The following is a 25,316-nucleotide window of genomic DNA, read 5'->3' as shown; positions in this document are numbered from 1 at the left end:
CGCTTCACAGGGCCACAGGGAGGGCACACAAGGGTCACCTGACTCCGTGTGCCTTGGGTCCTCCAGTCCTCGGTAAGTGATGATCTCCTCACCTTCCTGTCCTCCCAGGTACCCCCGGAGCCACCCACGTCCCCACCTCAGCTCTCTGCTGCCTTGTCTCGGCCTCCCCTGCTGGGGTAGCCGCCACCATGTTCTCGTGTGTGAAGCCCTACGAGGACCAGAACTACTCCGCCCTGAAGCGGGCCTGTCTGCGCAGGAAGGTGCTCTTCGAGGACCCCAACTTCCCGGCCACCGACGACTCCCTGTACTACAAGGGCACCCCGGGGCCCACTGTCAGGTGGAAGCGGCCCAAGGTCAGTGTCTGGTCGCAACCGGAACTGAGGCGAGCAGCCTGCGGGGGACAGGGCGGTGGCTGGTCATCCTGAGGCCCCGGGTGGCTGAGAAAGTGGAGGACCCTCCTGCTGCGGGGTTTCACCTGGATAGGGAGCACGAGCATGGGCCCTGACCCTGTGGCCATCACTGCCTGGCCGGGATTTTGCCCCCTCTCTGGGCCTCAACTTCCTCACAGGGCAAATGGGGCCCTCCGCCCTGCCACCTTCTCCCAGGGTGGTTTTGGGCCAAAAATGAGGTGAATGTGGATGTGACCTATTTTTAGTAAAATGTAGAGTGATGGTGAAGTGTAAGGAGTTTGCTGATTATTTTCGTGATGGTTTTGGAACAGTCATTTGCTGCAAATGAAAGTATTTATTATGGTAAGTAGTTAATAGTAGTGAAAAACAATAGCACCTTACAGGGCTGTTGGGAGCATTAGAAGAGATAGCACATGAACAAGTCTGGCCCCGCACCTGGCACCCAGTCCAGGCAGCTGGCACCATCACTGTTGAGAGTGGTGAATTCCACGGCATCTGTCTGGCTGCCCACCCCCGTCCCAGCCTTGGTCGCCGAGGCTAGACCGTGTTGAGCAGAAGTGTTTGGCCTCATGACATGATTTCGTCCTCTTTCACCCCGATTCCTGCGTGTGAGAGTGGGCACCCCTGGGACCTGGGTGACTGGGAGGCTGCTGGTGTTGAGTTGGTCACACGGGAGGGACGTTTGTGCAGGGGACTGTGCTGTGCCCTGCTGCCCGCGAACCCGAAGAGGCATCTCACAGTTGAAGGGTGAGGCGGCACAGTCTGGAAAACGTGGGAGACTTGAAACCCTCAGGCTTATTTGGGACGTGGCAGGAACGTAGGGGACGAGGAAGCCTGGGTCCTAGGGTCGGTGGGGCTGGTGCGCTCTGGGGCCGTGGGAGCCCTGGAAGGCGAGGCTTTCTGTGGGGTGTGACAGGGTCAGACTTGCATTTTACAAATTTCCCTCCAGCCTCCTAGACATCTTGGGAAAATGGAATTTAGTTTTCATGTCCCTTTCCTAGGCTATGATCTCAAGTCCCTTCCACTTCAAAAAATCCTGTGTATTTTCTTGGACTGGGGTACCTGAGAGGTGGAGAAACTGAGGCCAGAAGGGGGAGGCAATGCCCTGATTGCCCAGGGAGTCGGTAACAGAGCCATGCTGGGACCCAGGAGTCCTGCCTCACCTGGCCCTCCACCCTGACACCAGACCTTTCACTTCGGCCCTGTGAGCTGCCTTGATTCTTCAGAACTCCCAGAAGCCTCCTGGCCACAAGATTCTTGCCTCTCAGAACCCCTACCCCCACGCCTTCCTCTCCCTCCTTTGTCTGGTGGGTGGGGAAGGAGACCAGCCTCAAAGGGCCTTTGTGAGGCCTTGGGGGTGTGTGTGTGTGTGTGTTGGAGGGGGAGACACTTGAGCTCTCTGCCTTCCTCACTCCACCCCTTTGCTGCCCTTGTCCTGCCCTCTGGCCAGCACCCAGACATTTTAGATCTGTGCCTCTGAAGGAGGCTGGCGAGGCATGGCTGGGGAAAGCTGGGCTTGCTGTGCTAGAGGAGGAAATGCCAACATGGCTGGGCTCGGCCTCCCCCTGCTGTGTGATCCTGGTGGAGTCACCTGCCCTCTCTGGGCCTCTTTCCCGGCCAGTTTGGGAGTCCTGCCATGCTGCCCCCTTCTTCACTGCCTTCCCCACTGGGCTTGGTGTCCGGTCTTTTCTAGACACTGAAAGAGGAGGAGCAGAGCTGCCCCTGCCGTGGTGGTTGGTGTCGGCTGGGAGATGCCCGAGTGCAGCTCGGAGGTGGCTGTGGGGGATCAGTTCTGGGTTTGGGAGGCGGTTCAAGGCCAGGCACGGCTGAGTGGTGTTGGATGAGGAGGCCAGACTGTGTGGATCGGGGTGTGCAGGATGGTGGGTGTGTGAGCGGTGCCTGCTGCGTGGTGCAGGCTCGAATATCGGGCAGGCCCTCACTGCACCGTCAGGATGGGCGGTCGGTGGAGCAGAAAGTCAGGCCCGGCTTGCCTCAGGCGGGTGGGGCGAGACTAGCCCAGTGGGGTGACCATGAACTCCCAGCTGCTTGGTTCTTGGCCAGTGAGATGGAACTTTGTCCTGAGGCGGCCGTGTTTCCATGGAGTCCCACTTCCTGGGGCCTGTGACCTGACTGTTTACAAATAGAGCAAAGAGCCCTTTCTGGGAAGCCCCTGGGAAGGCCTTCTTTCTCCCACGTCACCTTCAGCCCCTCTCGTTTAGGTTGGTCAGTATCATGGCCTCTCTGTTCTTGAGGATCTCCTCAGTCAGCCTCCCTCCCTGCTGGCCGCCCTCTTGCTTTCTCCCAAAATGGAATGAGGAGGCTGGATTTTCATTCAGATGGACTTGGCCCTCCCTCCCGGCAGGGCCGTGGGAGGTATGACCTTGGTCTTAGTTGCCTCATCTGTAAATGGGGAGAATAACTTGCTGATCATGGTTGCTGGAGGTTGAAAGGACTTGAGGTATCTGTGGTGTCAACACAAGGGGGACACATGACAAACCGGCTCCCTCTCTCACCCACCTGCTCCTTGCCAACCCCGGGTTGAGGACCCAGAGCTCGCCCTGCCTGGAAAGACCCCTGTCTTGTGGGTGGGGCCAGGCCTTGTCCGCCTCATTACCCACCCAGGGCACCTGTCTTATGGCTCACTCCTCTGGGTTCGTTGTTTCTTTGTTCCTTCCAGTTTGGCAAGGCCTGCTGGCCTCCCACAGTCCTGGCCAGGGAGATAAGAGAGGAACACTGTCAGCGAGGCCTGTGACTCAGGGGGAATCCCGAGAGTGTGGAGGTATGAAGGGCTGCCTCCTCTCTCAGGCGCAGGGCCTTAGTAGGGGCCCCTTTTCATCTCTGTGGGGACAGAGCACCTGCTGCCCCATCCAGCCTCTCCCCATCTCTGGAGATAAGTGTGCATGTAGGTCCTTTGGTGGAACCAAAGGGACCAAAGGGAACCAAAGAGAACAAGTAGGGGTTCCACAAACAGGTGTGTTTTAGAACCTCCCTGAATTCTCCCAAGGTGGCCTGGGGGTCCCCAGCCCCGAGCCCTGGGCTCATGTTAATCACGCAAGCACTTGGTGAAGACCCCACTCCTTGGCTGTGCTGGATGGTAGGCCCCTGTGCCATGGAACAGGTAGATTCACCGGGGCCAGCCGTCCGGGCCTCTGCGCCACCCCTCCGGAAAGATTCCCTTCTGTGCGTGTGCTTGGGTGGCCTTGCAGGAGGGGACTGCTATGGGAAGAGAGGCGAAGCAGGGGATGGGGGATGGAGAGGCAGGTCTGTTGCAGAGGGGGTGGGGCACAGGCTAGTGCTCCTGAGAACCTGCCCTCTTCTCCTGTGTCCCAGGCAGACAGAGGGACTGCTTCCTTCCCGGGCCTTTCCCCGGCCGTGTGGTCGATTCCTATCGCGATCTCAGATCCCCAGAGGGAGGTGACAGGGTGGAAGGGGAGGCAGAATGTGCCCTGGGTCCGCTGTCTTGCTGCATTCCTGTTTGTGCACCGGGCCTGTAAACCTGAGGTTCTTATTGTGCCCCAGAGGGAGATGGTTCTGGGCTCTGAACTGTGTCCCGTGGAGCCGGTCTGACTGGCTGAAGGCTGAGAGGCAAGAGAGGTGACTGCAGGCGTAGAAGCCGTAGAAAGCATAGAAGGCCATGCCCCAGAGAGAAATATGTGGAGGAGAGGAGCTGTCACCTCCTAGCCCTGGGGGACGGCTTGGCCTGGGGCTCACAGCAGTTGCCTGACTGGCCCAGTCCTGTGTGCCACTTTGCCCTCTCTCGCCGGGATCCTGCCTACAGCCCCAGCAGAACCTGCCGAGCCCTGCTCCCGGCCCTGGTCGTGGGGTGGGCGGAGTCAGGCCTGGGCCCTGCCCTGGAGCTCGCAGGCCGGTAGGGTGGCCCAAAGGCAAACCTCAGTGTGGACCGTGTGGACGGGAGAGAGGTGGCCGGGAGCCCAGACGAGCATGGTGTCAGAAGGCGTGCGTCTCAGCGCTGTGGCTGGATCCCATCTTGGGGTGAATTTGGAGTCGAGCCTCCCTAGCCACCAACCCACTCCATGCCTGCTGTGTTGGTGTAACCGCCTCCCGGCAGCCTGGGTTCCTGCTGTCATAGCTGTGGGCACATGACGGGGTCAAGCTCTTCCTCCTCAAGGGCCCTCCCCCTGGCCCGGAATTTCCCTGACTAGTTCTGTGCTCTGTGCCTACTCGATAGCCCAAGAAAGGTGGAAGGCTAGACATAGGTCTTGAGATCCTGGCCCTGGTGACCTTGAGTGTCACTGCCTGCTGGGCCTCAGCATCCTCCTCTGAGAACGGATGGGCCGTTCTGTCTCTGTCCAGGGCCTTGGCGGGAAGATCTGAAGGGGAGGGGTACTAGGAGGTCATCTCTGCAGACCCTGGTGACGCCAAATGGTGGCTGTCTCTTCTCCCGTGCTGGGGATGTGGCTGGGATCTGCGGATATGAGGCGCCCCTCCACTCCCACCCTGCCTGCCATTCTAGGGAGGCAGATGCTAAGTCATGGCTCCGTCTGGCTCCAGTCTAGCTGGGTGTGGGCCAGAGCCTAGGAAATAAGATAAGGAGGGCAGCGGGGAGGGAGGCAAGGCTTCTTGCTGCCCTTGCTTCCTGATAGCACAGCCTTGCTGTGTTTCCGTGACCGGGGGCAATATTACTCAGACCTGTGGCATCCCACAGTCTGTACTATGGGGAAGCCATAATTGTGGCTTGGCTCTGGGTCACCCTGGAGTCCTATCTGGAGCTGTTCACACCCTCAGGGGAGTTTTGGCCTTTAATCTGGCCCTCCAAAACCCAGGTTTTCCCAGGAAGAGGTGACAACCGGAGTCCCAGATCTCTTAGTGAGGACCGATAGCCCTTTGCCCCGTTTTCCCTGCCGAGTGCCCGGCTTCCATAATCCATGGAGTCCTTACACAACCCTGCAGGGATAATCATCTGCTTCCTTTGCACAGGTGAGGAAATGGAGGCTGAGAGAGGTTGAGCCACCGGCCCAAAGTTGCACAGCCAGTAAATGGGAAACAGGAATTTGACTTCCATCTTCCTGACTCTGCTGACTTCTACTGGCTGCGTGCGGTAGGACCTCAGTAGCAGGGTTGTGATTGAACCAGCTGATAGGGAGGCAGACCCAGCTGTGTGTCTGGGGCGTGTTGTTCAACCTCTCTGGGCCTCAGTTTCCTCATCTGTACAATGGGCACAGTACCCACCTCTCAGGATCATGGTGAGGATTGATCGTGGTGCCAGCAGGATGCCTGGCACATGGTAGGTATGTCTCAGTGTTTACCACCTCCCACTCCCTCCCAGCTCCGTGGAGTATAGATGCTTCAGGACACAGGCGGGCACACGCATGCCCCAAGCAGAGACCCGGACTGGGAAGGGGAAGGAAACTGCTGTCATGCCCAGCCCCTGCCCCCGCTGACCCGTTGGGCCCACACTGGGCACACGAAAGGCATTCCAGAAGCTCTGTGGATGTCTGCTCAACGGCTCTGCTCAGTATTGCTTGCTGTGTGACCTTGACAAATCACTGCCCTTCTCTGAAGCTTCATTGCTTATCCATAGAATAGAGTAACAACTGCACACTCTTGGGGTGGGTTGAGGATCCAGCGAGGTAGCCTGAGGATGTGCCGGCGTGAGGCCTGGCATGGTCAGCTCCCTGCTCCTCCCTGCCTTTGCCACTCGCTCATCACCTGTGGGGTGTTTGTCTCCCCCCTGGGGCCCCACCCTCTTTGTGAGGGGGGCCCTGAGGGTGGGCTGGTGTGGGTGCTGCAGGGCTGTTGATGCTGGAGGATGAGGAGCATGATGGGAACCGACCCCTGGGTGGTTGGGGAAGACCATGGAGGGCAGGAGAAAGGGGGTGCCCAGGGTCCAGTCCCCCAAAGACCTTCCATAGCATCTGATCAATTTGAACCTCTGGGAGAAGGGCAGAGTTCTTCAGTCGGGCGATGGGAGAAGGGCATTCCAGGCCGCACCTGGTGTGAGGGGGGAGCTGGATTCGGAGAAAACCAACTGGCCGCTCAGGGGGCCCCCCAGTCTGTCAGGGGAGGTGGCGAATCTCCACGCTGACAGTGAGGTCTTCTCTTGGCTTCTCCGCAGGACATATGTGAGGACCCCCGCCTTTTTGTGGACGGCATCAGCTCCCACGACCTGCACCAGGGCCAAGTGGGCAACTGTTGGTTTGTGGCGGCCTGCTCGTCACTCGCCTCCCGGGAGTCACTGTGGCAAAAGGTGAGGTGTGGGGTGGGGCCCTCACCGCTTGGACAGGGGAGGTGCAGCCTGAACTTGCAGAGGTGACTTTATGAACACTTGTGCAGGGGTGGGGCGCGGGGTGACACCAGGGCTCCCGGCGTTGGCTGAGCAGCAGAATCACCTTTCCCTCACCTGCCAGCTGAGGATCCCCAGACCTAAGTGCTGGCAAGCTGTGTGGCTCCCAGGGGCCTTCGGTTGTGTCCCCACCTGACATGTGGGGGCCCACAGTGTCCCCGTAGCCACTTGGTGGAATATTCACCTGTGAAATGTGGAAGCGACCTGAATCATGTGCAGTGTGGAGACCCCAGTCATTGGGGTTCAGGAGACCCCTTGCCAGTACCTGCTGTCGAGACTTGGCCAGTCCTTGCCCTTATCTTGGCCTCAGTTTCCTCACTTGGTCAGCAGGAGTGGTTCAGATGATTTTGTTCCGTGATTCTTGGTTCCAAGCACTGATGTTCTCGAGCGGCACCAAGAGTTTAGGCTGGGAAGAACTGGCTCTCTCGTGACGCTCCGCCCGCTTGTGACAGCACTCGGCAGTGCAGCCCCTTACCCCCACACTGCACGGTCCCTTCTTGGGGAGGCAGGGCTGCTGGAGTAGACGCTGGAGTGCTGGTCTCTGAAGAGTAATCAGCTGGGACTGCATCCTGGGTTCCCGTGTCAGCAGATACAGGTCGTTGCCCCTTGCTCACCCCTGCCCTTCCTGCTCTTCCTACGAGGAACTGGCGGCAGGGCTGACCAGCTCCGGGCACCTCAGCCTTATGGCTTGGGTTGGAGCCCCCGCCTCGCCATGTGGTCGCTATTAGCTCCGGTTACTCATCCGGAAAACCAGGATATGAGGGTAGCTCCCTCTCAGGGAGTTTGTTAGGGCAAAAGGAGATACTGTTCTCAGGGTGCAGTGCTCAGGGAATGGTGTCTGCATTGCCAGTGTTATGATAATTCATATTCGTACAACATAATGGGTATTCCCAGGCAAGCAGGGACCAAGGAGCAGTGCGTTTGTTTTTATTGTCTGTGGCGTCCCTCAGCCATCAGAGGGAGCTGTGCCCTTAGCCAAGGCTGGGACTGTCGCAGGTGCTCTATTTTTGTGTCTTCTGGACGGGGGTGTGACCTTTCAAAGCCACCCTGGGGTGGGTATTCCTGGAGCCTGGCTCCTGATGGTCTGTAGGGACACAGGTGCTGTAGGGCCCTCAGCAAAGGCCACTGCTGAAGCTTGTAGACATGGGTAGTTGTAGGATGTCCACGTTGGGAGGGCCTCAGAGAGCCACATGTGGGATCGTTTCACTGGGGTTGGGGCTCAGTGCTGTTCGCTGGGTATAGAGCTATCCTTGCCCCCCTGATTCCAGGCTCCAAACCCCTTCTCTGAGCCCAGAGCAAGGTCCTCCTGCCTCTGAGCCCACTCCTAGTTTGGTCAGGGCTCCGTCTGGGGCTGGAGGTGGCACACAGGAATCCTTCAGGGCTGGCCCTATACTTCCTACCTGCCCTATAATCACCTGTTTACCTGTGGTCTCCCTTCTTGAGATGAGCTCCCCCTGGGCAAAGCTGGCCCAACTACAGCTTGTCGGTGAGCCCAGCAGGAGCCTGGCACAGAGAATGCTCAAGAAGGTTTTGAGAGCAGAGCCCTTCTCCAATTTGTTGGACCCAGCTACTGGCCAGCAGCCCCACAGCCCGCTTTCCTACCCTGTGTCTCGTGGGGCCAGAGCCTGACCCGCTGTGTCCCCTCCTGGGGAATGGGCTCTCTAGCCATTGTAGGGAGGAGCCTCAGTTTGCTGTGTGCTCTGTGCTGGGCCTGGCCTTAGGCAGTGCCCTGGGGCAGCTCCCTATCTAGTGAGTGGAGGAAGGGGCCCCAGACCCACAGGTGGGAGGTCTGTCATCCATGCTGTGGCAGGTCTGCGTTCGTCTGTGGGCTGAAGGTTCCTCCTGCAGGATGTCAGGGCACCAGGCCTGGCTGGTCTCGAGCCTTCAAGGGCCAGGAGGCAGATATCCAGGAGCTTGGGTCCCCAGGGGGCTGGAGCAGAGCAAAGTGCTCCTGGCTAATTGCACTCTGCCTCCGGGTGCTGTTGTGGTGACAGCTCCCGGGTCCTAGAAGGAGGCAGGAGGCCCTGGGGAGCTTATTACTGTGCCTTGCCTCCCCTCCTGTCCCTGCTGACCAGGCCCTGTTTGTTGTCACCCCTCACTTTAGGGCACATTACCCTGCAGGGCCTCCCCTGCCCCACCCTGTTTCCTCCATGGAACAGGGGTGCTCGGCCTGAGCTGCACCCCTGCTCCCCCCAGCTTCCTCACTCTGGGGATGCCTAACCTCACATGCTGCTGCATCGTGCCCTCAACACCCGTACCCCCTCCTCCAGGAAGCCACCCCCTTACCTCTAGTTCTTGGTGCAGCCTGGGGCTGGCGGGCACAGGATTTGAAACCAGCCAGGCCTGGGTGTGATTCTGGCTGGGGTCCATGTCGTTACATGCCATCGGGCAGGTCAGGTTCCTACCCCTCGCCTTGGTGTCAGCCTGACCTTTCTAGTCCCCAGGGTTGTAGGAGGAAGAAAGAGCCTGTTGGGTGGGGTGGGGGGTGGGGGGGAACCTGTGGCATTTCACGGCAATTTACACGTGTTAAATCCTCCTCCCTGCCCCACCTCTGTGTGCCCTGCCTGTTTCTCTGTTCTGTGATGCACCCCTTGGCGGTGGGCCTCCCCCTCCTATGGGATCCCTGGTAGGGGCATATTGGTCTCCTCACCTTGACTGTACATCCTCTGAGGGGTGGGACAGTGGGCTTTCGGGTGACCAGGTTTTGTGGACCAGAAATCAGGATGTGACAGTGGGATGGGGCGTCTGCTATCAAGCGTGACCTGGCCCAAGCCAGACCCAAGGTCCTTTGTGAGCTCACCTCCCCCAGAGTCTGGTGCAGTCCCAGGCCTGATCCCTGCCCCGAGCCTCTCTGGCCGGAGGAGAAGAAGAGAGCAGAGAGAAAGTGAGGGCCTGGATGTCTGAGAGGGGAGTGTTGGGGGGTGGCCGGTCCTGGGGCTCGGCCTGGGAGAGGCACCTGGTGGCAGGGCTTGGGCTCTTTTTTAGTTCTATTTAAAATGGTTCCCATCCCACCCCTGCCCCTGTTACATGTGCATTTCATGCCCTTTAGCTTCATGGCAGGTCACTCATCCCAGTTTAACTGAGCACCAGCTATGCCCCGAGCACCATTCTAGGTACTGGGGACAGAAGGTTTGAATAAATACAACGTTGCTTAAGGTTTTCTTTAGCCAGAAACAGCCAGCGTTAAGGGGTTACTGTATTTCCTCCTCGTCAGTTTTTCCAGTTGGGGTTAAAGGGGTGTTTGTTTTGTTTTTCAGTATGTAGTTTTGCAATCACATATGCAACTTGGTCCCTTGCTTTTCTCCTGCGTCCATCCCTATGCCAGGCTTTAGTGGGTCTTCCCAGGGTGTCTGGGGGCGGAGCAGAGATCTGTGGATGGCAGTGGGCCCAGCCCCACCTGCAGCCTCCTGCCCCCTTCCTCTCCTCCCTTCCCACTCGGGCCTTCCTCACCTCTCGCGGCCCCTCCCTCTTGCCCTGTGTGTCTGAGGCCCAGACGACTTCCACCTTCAGCCTCCTCCGGTGGGTCGGTAACCCGGCCAGGCTGAGACCAGGCTCTCCCCAGGGTCCCCACCAGTAGAAACTGAACGCCTCCCCCAGCATCCCACAGGTCCAGAGATGGGGCTGGCATCCTCTCTTTCCTCAGTGCTGCTTCCAGACCGCACCCTCCACTTGTAAACCCCTCCAGGCTTATGCCATTTGCTCCCTATGCTCCACAGCGACCCAGCTGCCACCCAGGCACCGAGGGCTCGGCACCACCAATTCCCCAGCCTTTTCCACCCCAAATACTGCTGTGTCCCAGGGATTCCTCTGCCTGTGCAGCTGGCACCCGCCCTCACCATCCCAGCCTCAGATCCTGTCTGTATCCCCATCAGCCTTCACCCTCAGCCGCCCTCACCTTCCAGGCATCTCCCTCATCCTGCACTTTGACACACACCTGCCCCCAAACCTCATTTTTGGCTTCAGTCATGTCTCTGTTCTCTCCCATCTACGCAGATGTCTTCCTCTAGTCGACCTTGGCCCCTAACACATCAGTTCTCTTATCAGTGTTATTTATTCATTATTCATTCAACAAGCATTTTCCCAGGACCTCCTGTGTGGCATGCTCTGTTCTGGGTGCTGGCTTAATTTAACAGTAATTCCTCAGCCGTGTTGTTCCCTGCAGCTAGAAAGGTTCTGTGAGGGTCAGGCAGTTTGACCTCTTGCATTCTCTCGAATACCCTCAGGGAATTGCCACCAGCGACCCCCAGAGCTGACCTCAGGGCTCGAGGTGTTATCTTAACAGGACCAGATGCTCTGTCTCCCTTGGTGACCTTGGTGACACTCTTGTTCATGTCACCCATGTACATGTCACCCACGTAGCCCAAGATCCCACTGGCTGATTTAGCCTCCATCTAGCAGTGGTCTGTGCTTGTGGTCCACTAGACCCTTCAGATCGTTTTCAGCTCTTAACACTTTGGCCTGTGCCTCTGTCCTCTTTTCTGCATGTGGCATGTCATGGCACCTTCCCCTCTCCCCTACCCCGCTCCCAGATGCACTCACGTATTCCACTTCTTCCATTGACCGGAACGTAATAGCTGAACTGATTCCACCTCTCAGGCACTGGAGATAAGGACGTTTGTCAGATTCTTCCTCGGCCTCAAGTCTCCCAGGGAAGACTGAGGTGGGATTCTAGTGGGAGGAGACCTGGGCGTGGGGCTGCCGTGGGGTGCAGCGTGGAGGCAGGGCCGGCAGGCAGGAATCACGTGGGTCAGTGATTCTCCAAGGACCGTCCCTGGACCGGCCGCATCAGCATCACCCGGGAGGCTGCTCGAAGTGCAGATTCCTAGGCCTTGTCCGCCCTGTTAAGTCAGAAGCGCTGGGGCTGGAGCCCAGCAATCGTGTTTCAGTCCTGCAGCTGATTCTGATGACCTCTGAAGTTTGGGAACAGGGGTTTAGGTCAGAGATGGTGGTGGTCAGGCCAGTCCTGGTAGTGGGGCTGGGGGGAGGGTTCTCAGGGACCCTGGGAATGGGATCGAAGGCCTTGGGGGTTGAGTGTGGAGTGGTGAGGGTGACTCTGGGTCAGAGTGGCTACAGGGTTCGGCTAGGGTGACTTTACATCTCAAATCAGTAGGCCTCTCCTTCCTTGCTCCCCCTACCCTCCTGCCAGGGTGTCCCCAGTAAAGCCTCTCTCCTTACAGTGAGCGGCTGCCCCCCACCTCCCGCCCCTTCTTACTGCCCCACACAGCCTCCCTCCCCCAGCCCTTCCCTGGGAGTCAGGTAGTTGGGGCGGTTACCACAGCAAGTGACATCAGCAGTCTGGTCCCCGAGGAGCCCGGCCGCCTCCCGCCTGCCTGCAGTGCCTGTGTTACAGTCTCTTCGAGGCATAGAGAGGAGGCGTTTGGGGACTCCCACCCCCATTTTGAGGGTTGGGCAAGGCCGGGAAGGGCCAGTGGCCAAGAGGGGAGGGGACGGGGGAGGGCGGAGGGGTAGGTGGGGCGTCTTTGGTGGCCTCTCGCCCTGGCAGCGAGGCCCCGGCACACCGGGCTCCCAGACGGCGGAGGAACAGCAGCAGCTGGGCATGGCGGAGGACGGGCCCAAGCCACCGCAGCTCAACATGCCCCTGGTCCTGGACCACAACCTGACCAGGCAGATGCGGCTGCGCGTGGAGAGCCTGAAGCAGCGCGGGGAGAAGCGCCAGGACGGCGAGAAGCTGCTGCGGCCGGCCGAGTCCGTGTACCGCCTTGACTTCATCCAGCAGCAGAAGCTGCAGTTTGAGCGCTGGGACGTCGTGCTGGACAAGCCGGGCAAGGTCACCATCACGGGTACTTCCCAGAACTGGACGCCCGACCTCACCAACCTCATGACGCGCCAGCTGCTGGACCCTGCTGCCATCTTCTGGCACAAGGAGGACTCGGACACCATGGATTGGAATGAGGCCGATGCCCTGGAGTTCGGGGAGCGCCTGTCGGACCTGGCCAAGATCCGCAAGGTCATGTACTTCCTCATCGCCTTCAGCGAGGGCCTGGAACCCGCCAACCTCAAGGCCTCCGTGGTCTTTAACCAGCTCTGACGGTAGCTGCTCGCTGCTGCCCCCTCCCCGTGCCAGCCCTGCCCGTGCCCCCTGCCCCGAGGCATGTGTTTGAGGACGTTCTTCTAGCTGCTGGCCTGTACTCAGCTCGCCCGGGACCCCCTGAGCCTGTGTCCTTCCTCCTCTCCTCTCCATGGTGCTGGCGCTCCTGCTCACGGGAGGAAGACGCAAAGGACTTGTAGTCTAGAAGCTGGACCGGTGGCTGCTGCTTCTGCTGTAGACCATGAAGCCTGGTTGACCTTGTGTGGGCAGATGGAGGGGGCCGAGCGCGTTTATTTTCTCTCTGCTTCGCTGTCCGGACAGAGACTCAAAGAGACCGAGAGAGACAGACGTAGACACGCAGAAAGAGAGATCCAAGTTCCCCGCCATCGGGCTTCCTCTGGAGATGGGAGATGGGGAGACTGACGACAGAGCGGCCTCCTTGGGGAATCTACACATGGGCATTTGGTACCCTCCTGGCGACAGAAGTCCAGAGGTGAACACTCAGCCTGAGGACCCAGGAAGGCACTTACTCCTGGCCCGGGCCTGGTGTGGTCCCATGACGCCCCAGGGGCCTCGGGACTTCAGGCAGGGTTGCTGCGGGGCTTGATTTGGGCAGTGGGGAGTGACTGGCAGGCTAGCAGCTATGCTTGCCACCTCTTGCTCTTTGGAGAACGACTTCAGGAGGGAGAAGTGACAGGGAGAGGACATATAACATGTTACAGAGGGATGTCTCTATCTGTACTTGTGCATATATATTGAGATAGAGCACGCTATATTCATAAGGCTATATTCTAGAGTCTGTACCTGCTCTGTGTGCAAGTCTGATTTTAGATGATCTATTACGTAGTTGCCCAGCTGGTTTGCGGGTGGCCCTTAGCAGGGGCTTGGCCAAGATGGCCTTGGGGAGGGGGACCCCCTGAGCTGAGAGCCTGTGAGGTTCATACAATGAAGTGGGGAACAGTATAGTGAAGGGGTCTCCCTCTGCCTGGGGAAACTAGATAGCTGGGAGCTCTGGAGCAGGAGACAGTAGATTCTTTGCTGGGATGTCAGGTTTCTTCCAGGTTCCCAGGCAGGGAAGGCACAGGCCCAGTGAGCCTTCTTTGAGGGAGGGGCAGGCCTGGCTGGCACCTCAGGAAGTGACCCCAACACCCTGTCTCCAGGCCAGCCCTGGTTTGTTCTTGTCAGAAACAGGCCCATTTTCCTCACGAAGCAGAGCCATCGAGGGCTGCAGGACCCTGTGAACAGACACCCTGAGAGAGAAAGGTTGAGAGCCATCCCAGTGGCTGGGGCTGCTGGGAGGGCGAGCCCCCACTCTGGAAATGTGCAAAGAGGAGCAGGTATTGGAGTTGGGATTCTTTTTTTTTTTTTTCTTAAGTTTTATTTATTTTGAGAGGGAAAGAGTACACAAGTGTGGGAGGGGCAGAGAGAGAGGGAGAGAGAGAATCCCAAGCAGGCTCTGCACTGTCAGCACAGAGCCCGACGCAGGGCTAGAGCCCGTGAACCGTGAGATCGTGACCTGAGCCGAAATTGGACGCTTCATGACTGAGCCACCCACGCGTCCCTTGGGATTCTTTAGGTGGGAATTGGCTGTGGTCGTTTCTGACTTTCAGCTCTGGGGCCTGAAGTCCCAGCAATGCCTGCCTGCCTTCTCTGCTGACAACTAGGGGAGTCCAGACCCCTGGAGATGGCGCTGCCCTTTGCCTTTTTGCTGCTCTGGGGACCCTCATGGTGCAGACTACCCGTACCCCCACTCTGCCCTACCGTATTCACCCCATGCGCTGCGTGTCCCCAATAAAGCCTCTATTCCTCTGCCTCGCGGTGTGCAGTCTCTCACCGCGAGCCACCCCCACCGCTTCAGGAGCTCTGACAGCCCTCTTCAGTCCCTTCATAGCCCTGAGCGCCCCTCCGGGGCCTTCTCCCACATTCCCATACCCGCCTTGCGGCTTTCAGAGATGAGGCCTAGAGCAGTCAAGTGACTGGGCCAAGGTCAGACATCAGGATGGAGTTTGGAAACAGGTCTCCCGACACCCAACCAGGTACCAACACCCCTGAGACCTCTCCAGAGGCCCCCAGACCAGCTTCTGTATGGGACGTGGAGAGAGCCATGCTGGGGCCCCAGGGAGGCGGCATCTGGTCCTCAGCAGGTGGGGCCCAAAGGGGATGGGTGGGGATGCACCAAGCCACGCACAATCTCCCTCCCTTGTAGGCTGGCTGCGCAGGGGGCGGATGGGACAGGGAGTGGCGGGGGAGGGGGGTGGTGAGACCTAGGTTTGGGTTTCACTGAGCCTCTGTCATCCATTTAATACAAGTCCATCGGGCAGCCCCTGCCCTGATGACCAGAGAAGACACCACCTTAGTGCCCCACTTGACCCTTCATTAGGACTCTGTCCCCTTGTCATCTGTCTGGAGCTCACTCACTTTGGGGCAGAGACAAAGAGGCCCAGAGGATGAGGTCACTTGCCCAAAGTCACAGAAGGTATGGAGGGGCCAAAGGAGGGGTACATGTGTGCACCAGACTTTGTGGCCCCCTGGAAGGGGCGGGGACGGTGCCCCCACCCCTCCTGAGGGCCCAGGCCCTGGCAAGGCCAGCTTCTTCCCAGCGACCACGGTCAGGTCCTGCTTCAGGGGCCACACCTGGGGTTTTGCTGGGGAATGACCTTCACTTTGAAATGCTCCCCGCAGCCAGGTCTCACATCCCCACCCTGCACCCTGGAGCCCTCCCCGGGTCAGCTGTGGCCACCTTGTTTCTCTTCCCCAAGCCCTGCCCTTCCAGCCACAGCCTCCATGCACTCCCAAAGATGCCTCTGGAAGGGGTGGGGGCAACGGAACCTAGTCCTTCCACCCCTGTTCTCCTCCCCGGCAGAGACAAGACTGGGTCAGGAGGAGTGCAGTGGACGGGAAATGAGGACCCATTTTCCATGGAACCCACAAGAACACAGAGTGAAGACACTTGCCGTTTCCTGACCTTCGCCACCCCTCCGCCCCCGCCAGGCAGTGTGTGCAGTGGCGAGGGGCCTGCCACTGACCACCTGTGACCCTGGGCAGCCTCTCTGAGCCTGTTTCCTCGTCTGTTGGCAGGAGTTAATGACAGTGCCTCCTTGTAGGGCCCATATGAAGCTTAAATGAGTTAGTGAAGCACTCAGAGCCCCTCATGAGCTGGTACATGACGCCCTCTCTCCGTTTGCTCATTGTTATTCTCCCAGTCACTGTAGACACATGGTCTCACTTTTCACTTATTCTGAGAGGAGTGTCAGGACAACCTGTGTACAGAGGAGGAGCACAGAGTTCAGAGAGGTGAAGGGAGTTGCCTGATGCAACACAGCAGCCCAGTGCTTCTGGGAGCAGACAGTGTGGGGAGGGATGGGCAGGGGCCAGGCCTGGCTCTGGTTGGAGAGTGGACAGGAGGGTGTGGATTCTTCTCCGACACTGTCACCAGGCTCAGGATGGGCACAGCTGAGGGGATCTTTAGCCCTCACAATGTAGCAGGGAGCCCAGCAGTGGTGGGGGGGGGGGGCTGCCTCAAGGCTGGGGTCCCACGCAGGTCTCTGAGGGCAGCTGAGTGTCTGGCTGTGCCCTGTGAACAGGAAACCCTGGGCCCCTGCAGGTGCATCACCTCCTGCTTTCCGGCTGGCGAACGACGCGGCTCTGCTCTCCCAAGGGTGTGGGGGGGAGGGGGGCAAACTTCCTGGCCTCGTCCGGTCATGGCATCTGAAACTCGGGAATTTGAGACTCTTGGAATCAGAAGCTGCGAACTGAGGAACCAGGGACCTTCTGGTTTGGGGACTCCCCTCACCTGACTCGGGTAACACAGGAAGCCCCACTGTAGCCTGACAGCCTGCAGCCCTGCTGGCCTTTTACAGAAATGCTCTCAGTTAGCCCTCTGGGGTCGCAGGCAGAAATCTGTGAAAAGCTCCTTCCCTGTGTGCCCCCCCCCCCCCCCCCACTGACATCGACATTCTCTCTCTCTCTCTCTCTCTCTCTCACACACACACACACACACACACACACACTGGTGCTCACACACATGCATGCTGTGTGCACCCCCATACACTGACCGTCATGCACTTGCACACTCACACCTGTGTGTCCCATGGCTCAGTCCCAGGAGGATTTGAGCCTGGAGTGCTCCAGGCACCAGGGCATCAGGGGGGGCTGTGGCACACCCATCACCTGAGGTTTCTGGGCTGATTTTGTAGTGGTGCCAGGGGGCCTACAAATCCCACACAGTCCTTTCCTTGCTGCTGGGTCAGCCCAAGTAAGTGCCCTGACCCCTCAGGCCTCTCTTTTCCCATCTGCACAGGGGGCTGCTGCTGATGTTTCCCCTCTTGGGAGGCTTGACTAGGTACCTGAGGTCCGTGCCAGTCCCAAGGTTTGCAGATTATTGTGTGAGTGCACGTGCTTGTCCCGCATACCCCAGCGGGGATGACCCCTCACATGTGCACAGCCCTCCACGGTTAAGGCAGCACCTCTGAGGCCACTGTCCATTTTGGTTTGCTTTTCTTTCTTTTTGTTTTTAATTTTTTTAATGTGTGTTTATTTTTGAGAGAGACAGAGCGTGAGTGGGGGAGGGAGGGGCAGAGAGAGAGGGAGACACAGAATCGGAAGCAGGCTCCAGGCTCCGAGCTGTCAGCACAGAGCCCGACGCGGGGCTCGAACTCATGAACCGTGAGATCATGACCCGAGCTGAAGTTGGACCCTCAACCGACTGAGCCACCCAGGTGCCCCCATTTTGTTTTTCACATCAGCCCTGGAGTAGGGTAGGCAGATGCCTACACTGAGGCTCAGAGCGGTGGCCTAGTCGGAACCTAAGTCTGCCGTGCACTGTGATTGGCAGTGTGTCCGTAGTGGGTACAAGGTCACCAGCCGGTCAGGGCTGTGCTGTGGCTGGCACTTGGAGACTTTCCTTCCGGAAAGACTTGGCCGGCTGTGGAGCTGGGCCAGGCCCTATGCTGGGTGGGGTGCTGGGTGGCTGGGGGGGATCTGGGTGTGAATGGAGCTCAGCTTTGCCCTCTAGAAGCTCCCTTCCCAGGATCAGGGAAAGAGCCTGCGGGAGCACCAGGCCTGGAGACCCCTGCAAGCTGCTGCTGAGCTAGCCCCTGAGGGACAAGGATTGGGACAGTACTGGCAGAGGGAGCCACATGAGCAGAGCCGAGGTGTGTAGATTTCCATGGGGCCCGAGGGAGGCAAGTGTTCAGCGCGAGCCTGAGAGTCAGCGGAGCCCCAGGGCTGTGAATGCCAGGCTGAGGAGCTGGTGGCCGTGGAGATGGGGCATTTCACTTGGGAGGCGAGAGATGTCTTCATGTGCTCCCTCGTACCCATCCCTCGGCCTCAACAATTGTCAGCTGGCAGTCGGTCTTGTTTCCTCTTATTCCCTCCCACGCCCTCCAGGCAGCTTCCCATTTCATCTGTAAATATTTCTGGATGCATCTCTGAATGATCAGGAGTCCTCAAAAACAAAAACAAACAAACAAAAAACACCAAAGCTCTGTAACCATAATCCTATAACACAACTCAAATCATTTTACGATACTTCCTTCATAGCGTCAAATACCCAGTAAGAGTTTTGGTTTCCAGTTTCTGCCATAAACGTGTATATGTTTTATGCTTTGCTGGAATCAGATCCAAACGAAGGTCCGCGACTCCAGTGGTTTGTTTCCCTTCATCTTTTATTGTTTTCCTTGAGATTTCTTTGCTGAAGCCACCTGGCCTGTCGAGTTTCCAGCTATCTAGATTTTGCTGCCTTTGTTTTTGTGGCCGTGTTTAACGTGTTCTCTGTGCCATACATTTCCCGCAAAGGACTGACCCCTAGAGGCTCGACAAGGGTCAGGTCCAAGTGTTTTGGCATGACTGCTTCATAGGAGACATTGTGTGCTTCTCTCCCAGGGCCCGAGATATCTAGTTGTCTCTGTTTTTTGTGATAGGAGAAGCCACCAACGACCATTGCTAAATCCATTATTTGTCGGTGGTAAAATAGGAGTCTAATATTCTAATTTCGTCCTCATTTCGTAGCTGCAACTCACCTCCAGATATACACCTCCCTTCCTCTGTTGGTTACCCTGTGGTACAGTCTGTATAGAAAAGGTGGGATAAATCCTGATTCTTGCCCTTAATTTTCCAGTTGTTAAAAAAAATGAGTCTATTTCCCAGCTGTTCTCCAGTAGTGACTAATTATTTGTAAGTATCGCTGTGGTCTCATAGATTGGAACATATTTGATGTGTTTTCATCCGTTGCAGTAAGCATCCTTACCGAAGCTGAGATTGGCCCCTCTTTGGCCAGTGGGAGCCTCTTTAGGTTGGTTCCTGAATCTTTTGATGTGGCCCCAGGGTTTTGCTTGCTTCCTCGATTCCTGGGATGACTGGATGTGGTGTGCGAGGGTTTGTGTGCCCGTGAGAGCACACCTTCCTGGACAGTCTCCTCCCTCTCACTCAGTACCCTGCTGGCAGCAGAGGGGTTGTGGGGGTAAGAAGCTGGCCATGCTGGGCCCACTGGCCATGACGTAGGAGGGGAAATTGAGGCCCACAGGGATCCCTAACTCAGGATCTGCAGGCCCTAGAGCCTCATTAGCTGCTTCCCGAGCCCCAGAGGGCCCAGAGCCAAGCCCTGGGTTTGGCTAATGATCCCCCTGCATCCCCAGAAGTACCTCCCAGCGCCCTGTGAGGGCTCCTCTTCCTCCCTCCCCGGGCCCCACACAGTCCAGAGCTTTCAGAGCAGGGAGGAGTGGAGGAGGGTGCACTGGCCAGGCCGGTGTGCTCAGCTTCGGACTCCCTATCCCTCTGTGCCCTCGGGCAGCTCCTCGTTCCTCAGCCTTTCTGTCTGTGCAGTGGGGATGATAACCCATCCTGCAGGTGCCCCGTTTTTGATACAGCTTTCTGTCCTGAGCGCAAAGTGGGAGAGAGCGCCGGGGGGCTGGGGCAGAGGCTGGCCTGGGAGGTTTCAGAAAGGACACAGAATTGACTGAAAATGGAGCAGCCAGGATAGAGCCTTTTCTGGGTTGCAGACACTGTAGAGGGCCCTGAAACCCTGAGTGTGAGTCCTGCCTCCCTCACCAGTGCCCACGGGCAACATTGTGCCAGCAACTTCCCATAGTATTGCCTCAAAAGGTAGCGGTAAAGGTCAGGGGCAACAGAGAGAAAGGTGTGCCTGGCACCGGGCCGGGCTCCGTGGATGGAAGTGCGCCTCTCACTGTGGTTGGCATTTTCATTTTCTTGGTCTCCAGTGTCTCGCAAGGGACCGTTTGTCTTCGCCAACATCCTCGTTGATGGTAAGAGGTTTGTAAACAAAAGCCTTCTTAATGAGCGTGGGGGTTGGGGAGTGGCTTTTGGCAGAAGAATCTGGTCTGGGCCTTGGGGTTTACGGCCTTCTGCGGCATCTCTGGCTCCTCAGCCTGGATGCCTGGGTGCCCACCCCCATGCCTGAGGGTGGTTTTCTTCCAGAAAGGGCTGCCTCTGGTCGCAGTGGGTTCAGCCCCACTTGGTCCCAGGCTGGGCAGGACCGGCAAGTCAGCCTGGCTTGAGGGTGACAGGCTTTCCCTCCTGTGCCCACCTCCCGCTGCCCAGATGTGCCGCGTCTGCTTGGGGGACGCCCGTAGCCAGCTGTCAAGACACCTGCTGGGAAGTGGCTTCTGGCCCTGCAGGGTCGGGCCCACCTTTCCCTTCTGTCCATGCTCCCCCATGCTCCCCCTGTCAGCCTCAGCATTTGCCTCTCCCACCAGACTAAGAGCTTCCTGAGGGCAGGGACCAAGTCTGATGTGTCCGGGTCCTCGGTGTCAGCACAGACCCAGTGCAGAGCGGTCCACAGGTCACAGGTCTGAACCCTGGCTTCCAACACAGTCTGCCTGACTCCAGAGAATGTGTGTTTTCTAGCTGGGTGACCCTGGCCAAGTTACTTGCCCTCTCTGAGCTTTAGTTTTCTTAGCTGTAAAGGAGGGATGGATGATAGTAATCTCTGCACAGGGTTATCCTGCAGATTAAACTGGGATAAGCCATGGCAGTCCTGGGCATGGCACCTGGCATGTCCGAGATGTTCCATAAATACTATTGTCAGAGACCCGCTCAATGCCTATGAACTTTTTCACTCGGTTAACACGTGTGTATTAAGTATTATGTCTGGGCCAGGTCCTGGACCATGTATGTGCTGGGCATATACCAGTGACAAAACCTGATGCATCCCATGCTTTTAGAGAGCTAACATTTCAGTGCGAGTAACAGAATTGAACTCAGTGTCACACAGTTGTTTAATTATAATTGTGGTAATGGTCTCTGAGGAGAAGTGACAGGGGCCACGAAATGGACCGACAGGGGTCCTGGCCTATAGTCTGAAAAGTCAAGGAGAGCTTCCTGGAGGAGGGGGTGGACCCTAAAGGGCAAGTGAGATCAGCTGGGTGAAGAAGAGAAGGAAGAGCAGGTGCGAAGTTTCCGAGCAGAGGAAGAGCCTGGAGCAGGAGAAAACGGGGGCGGGGGGGGGGGGGGGAGGGTAAGGGGTTAGAAAAGCCAGCCTTGGAGCTGGGGGTAGGGCAGTGCACATTAAGGATTTGGAGCTCACCTCCTAGAAAGGCGACGTGATCAGAAAGATTACTGTGCTGCTGTGTAGGGTGAGGGCACAGGTGGTTGTTGATGCCACAGGTTATAGTGTTTTGGGACGAGGAGATGGGGGCTGGGCCAGCGTGGTGCTGGGGACAGAGAGGAGAAGGAGTTTAGCGGAATGTAGGAGCTCCGAGTGGCCTCACTGGCTGGAAAGAGGGAACGGGAGGAGGCCGATGTGGCCGCCTGCTTCTGGCCGGTGCTGGACGGGGCGGTGGCGGCACCCTTCACCAGATAGGAACCGGAATTGGTGTAATAGATTTCTGAGCGCTGGAGGGTGCACAGGGAGCCCCGAGGAAGGGAAGGGGAAGCCCAGAGTGACAGCCTCCAACCACTGTAGAAAAGGGAAGCTGAGGCCCAGAGAGGAGCAGGGTTCGCCCAAGTCCCACATTGGTTCGTGGCAGAGATGAGACCTGAACCCAGTATTCCTTTCTATTTTGACTCCCTCGAGGCATGGACCCCCATTTCCTCAGGAAGCCAGATATGACCGTCACTGCGTTCCTGTCCTGTCCCCCTCCCCATCCAGGTCATCCCAGACTGGAAGGAGCAGGAGTGGGACCCTGAGAAACCCAGTGCCTACGCGGGCATCTTCCACTTTCACTTCTGGCGCTTTGGGGAGTGGGTGGACGTGGTCATTGATGATCGACTGCCCACGGTCAACAACCAGCTCATCTACTGCCACTCCAACTCCCGCAGCGAGTTCTGGTGCGCCCTGGTGGAGAAGGCCTATGCCAAGTAGGTGCTGGTAGGGCCGGTGGGCGGGTGGCCAGGCTGGGGCGGCTCGCCTTGTGGGCTCCACCTGGGTGCTGCTCTAGCCGGGGTGCCCAGGGCACGGCCAGCGGACCCTACTCTGTGGCAGATAAGGTCTGGGACCTGGTGTCCAGTCCCCAAAAACCAACCCACAAAGGGAGGAATGGTTCCTCCTTGTTCTAGCTGAGAGGGCAGAGCCAGGGCTCACATTCGGGTCGGTGGTTTTTCCCCAAAGATGCAAGCCACCCAGCCCTCCCTGGCAGCCTTGCCGAGGATGTGATATCTCAGAGCCAGGGCTGGTCGTGGTGGGTGGGCCCTCCCCGCCGGCTGGGCTCCCCTTCGTCCACTCATCCGTCTTCCTGACTGATTGTCCATCCATTCTGTCTCCACTGACCCCTCCTCCTGTTCTGTGCCAGGCCCTGGGTCCCCAGCAAGGGCACAAGCAGAGGTTTGCTGAGCTTTGGAGGGCTTTGGGGCAGAGAGACCTGCTCAGGCCCCTGCAGGCCTGGAGCAGGAGGGCCATTGGGGTCAGAGACCAGCCCACCAGCCCTGTTGAGAATCCTTCCCTGGTTCCTCCTCCCAGGCCCATTGGTTGGTTTCCTTGGACTGTGCATGTGTGTGTGTGTGTGTGTGTGTGTGTGTGTGTGTGTGTGTAAAGGAAAAAGGAAAACAACAGCTCCCAACATCAAAAACAAACTTAAGGGGTGCCTGGGTGGCTCAGTCAGTTGAGTGTTGATTCTTGATCTCGGCTCAGGTCTTGATCTCACAGTTCGTGAGATTGAGTCCCATGTTGGGCTCTGCACTGACCGAGTGGAGCCTGCTTGGGGTTCTCTGTCTCCTTCTCTCTCTCTGCTCCTCCCCACTCATGCACTTTCTCTGTCTCTTTCTCTCTCTCAAAATAAATAAAGTTAAAAAAAAAAAAAAAAACCTCAAGGAAACACATTGACAGATTCCATTTTCAGTCCTAAGAAAGGAAAACCCACCCCCTGGTGGTCACTGAGTCTCCATGGTCCTAGGTGCAGACCCCTCTCCCAACCCGTGAGAGCCACTTAGTAGGCTTGCTCGTATTTAGGTAGCAGTTTTATTAATTTTTTTTTATTGTGGTAAAATATAGAAGGTATGGAAATCCGGGCAGAAGGTAACAAAAGTCACCTGTATACTCCTGCATATTCTTTTGGGCCCCTCTGCTCCCTTTCCTTGTTTGAGGCCACCTGAGTTAACCAGGCCTCCTCCCCCTTCAGGAAACTTTGCTGCCCTCCCCTCAAGGCCCTGCCCCCACTCCTGTCTCCCTCCCTGCGCTCCCTGCATCCTCTCCACACCTCCGCGCTCCCTCCCAATAGCAACTCGTATCTATCTATCTATCTATCTATCTATCTATCTATCTATCTATATCTATCTATCTATTTATTTATTTATTTATGAATGAGACAGAGAGAACGAGAACCAGTGGGAGGTGGGTAGAGGGAGAGGGAAAGAGAGAATCTTAAGCAGGATCCATGCTCAGTGTGGAGCCCGACACAGGGCTCAATCCCACGACCCTGAGATCATGACCTGAGCTGAAATCAAGAGTTGGATGCTCAATCGACTGAGCCATGCAGGTGCCCCCACCAGCAACTTTTAATATCTTTGATGCCTCTTTTTGTTTATAGGTTACCGTCCAAAGCCTGTGTTGCTGTTTTGTGGGCCTGGATTTTCAATTTATGTAATCTGTTTTGTTGTATGTCCCATTCAGCTGCTCACATCCACATTCAGCACTGCCTTCAAGACCCCAACCCTTTCCCTAACATTTAAAGAAGAAGCCACAGTTGTGGCCCTTAGCACCTGAGATGTTGCACATAGTAGATGCTTAATGTTTTTTATTTTTTATTTTTATTTGTGATTTTTTTTTTTTTTTTTTTTTTTTTTTTAGTAATCTCTACACCCAACACGGGGCTTGAACTCACAACCCCGAGATCAAGAGTTACATGCTCTTCCACCTGAGCCAGCCAGGCACACCCTGATGCTTAATGTTTTTTAAATAAATTATTGCATACATTTTAAACATCATTGAAATCCAGCTGTATTGTTTTTTCAAAAGTAACAAGCTAGTAATAGTATTTTGCCTGCTGTAGGAATTCCTTTACAAGGCTTCATTCAATGGCTACCTCATATCCCAGAGCACAGAGGCAACATTAGTTTTTATTTTTTTTTTAATGTTTTATTTATTTTTGAGAGAGAGAGCTTGCACAAGTAGGGGAGAGGCATAGAGAAAGGGGGGACAGAAACTGGCTCTGCACTGACAGCAGAGAGCCTGATGCTGGGCTCGAACTCATGAGATCATGACCTGAGCTGAAGTCGGATGCTTAACTGACTGAGCCACCCAGGCACCCACAGCAGCATTAGTTTTCTGTTTTTTGTTTTTAATGTTTATTTATTTTTGAGAGAGAGAGAGAGAGAGAGAGAGCGTGCGAGCAGCGGGGGAGCAGAGAGAGAGGGAGACACAGAATCCGAAGCAGGCCCCAGGCTCTGAGCTGTCAGCACAGAGCTTCACGAGAGGGCTTGAACTCACGAATTGTAAGATCATGACCCGAGCTGACTTTGGACACCCAATGACCTGAGCCACTCAGGTGTCCCTAACAGCAGCATTAGTTTTTAAAGTCAATTCCCTGTTGTTAGACATTTAGGTGATTTCTAGTTTTACGTTGTTATAAATAACGTTAATTATTTATAATTGATGTTTCAAAAGATACATGAGTTTTTAATACTTTTGAGAAGAATTGCTCGGTTTCTGGACAGTTAAGTGTTGGAGACAGACCTCTAGGGCTAAGGAGAATTTGCGTGATAAAACGGGGTGGTTCAGGGAGACAAACGCTGGCCTGGGAGCCAGAGACGGGGATTTCAGTGTCGGCTCTGCCGTGACCTGCTGTGTGACCTTAGTTTGCTTGACCTCTCTGAGTCCCCCAGATCTCCCCTGTAAGGCGAGGGTTTTAGACAGGTTGGGGAGCATGAGCGGGGAATTCTTTCCACATTGCTCCCCAGGCTGGCGGGCTGTTACCAGGCCTTGGATGGAGGCAACACGGCGGATGCGCTGGTGGACTTCACAGGTGGCGTTTCCGAGCCCATCGACCTGACTGAGGGTGGCTTTGCCAACGATGAGGCCAAGAGGAACCAGCTCTTTGAGCGTGTGTTGAAGGTGCACAGCCGAGGAGGCCTCATCAGTGCCTCCATCAAGGTGAGAACACAG

The 25,316-nt window shown here is 56.9% G+C and overlaps 2 protein-coding genes across 5 annotated transcripts in view; both read left to right on the top strand.

Moving 5' to 3' along the window:
- The window catches only part of CAPN5 (calpain 5), a 52,271-nt gene that overhangs the window by 16,867 nt on the left and 10,088 nt on the right, over positions 1-25,316 (top strand). For all 4 annotated transcript variants that reach the window (XM_047877763.1, XM_047877764.1, XM_047877766.1 and 1 more), the window contains exons 2-5: positions 109-353; positions 6,487-6,618; positions 21,870-22,078; positions 25,112-25,304. In XM_047877763.1, the coding sequence (XP_047733719.1) occupies positions 189-353; positions 6,487-6,618; positions 21,870-22,078; positions 25,112-25,304 (699 nt within the window). In that variant the 5' untranslated portion in view covers positions 109-188. The remainder of the gene's footprint in view (positions 1-108; positions 354-6,486; positions 6,619-21,869; positions 22,079-25,111; positions 25,305-25,316) is intronic.
- Positions 6,633-14,575, top strand: OMP (olfactory marker protein). The gene has a single exon (XM_047877767.1). The coding sequence runs from the start codon at positions 12,272-12,274 to the stop codon at positions 12,761-12,763; it is 492 nt and encodes a 163-aa protein (XP_047733723.1). The 5' UTR covers positions 6,633-12,271; the 3' UTR covers positions 12,764-14,575.

This window comes from Prionailurus viverrinus, chromosome D1 (genome assembly GCF_022837055.1).
Source record: "Prionailurus viverrinus isolate Anna chromosome D1, UM_Priviv_1.0, whole genome shotgun sequence".
NCBI lineage: Eukaryota > Metazoa > Chordata > Mammalia > Carnivora > Felidae > Prionailurus > Prionailurus viverrinus.
This window is presented reverse-complemented; position numbering and strand designations above follow the sequence as displayed.

Bases quoted from the DNA above. Each gene is read 5' to 3' on its own strand.
- OMP (XM_047877767.1), top strand. From the start codon at position 12,272: ATGGCGGAGGACGGGCCCAAGCCACCGCAGCTCAACATGCCCCTGGTC.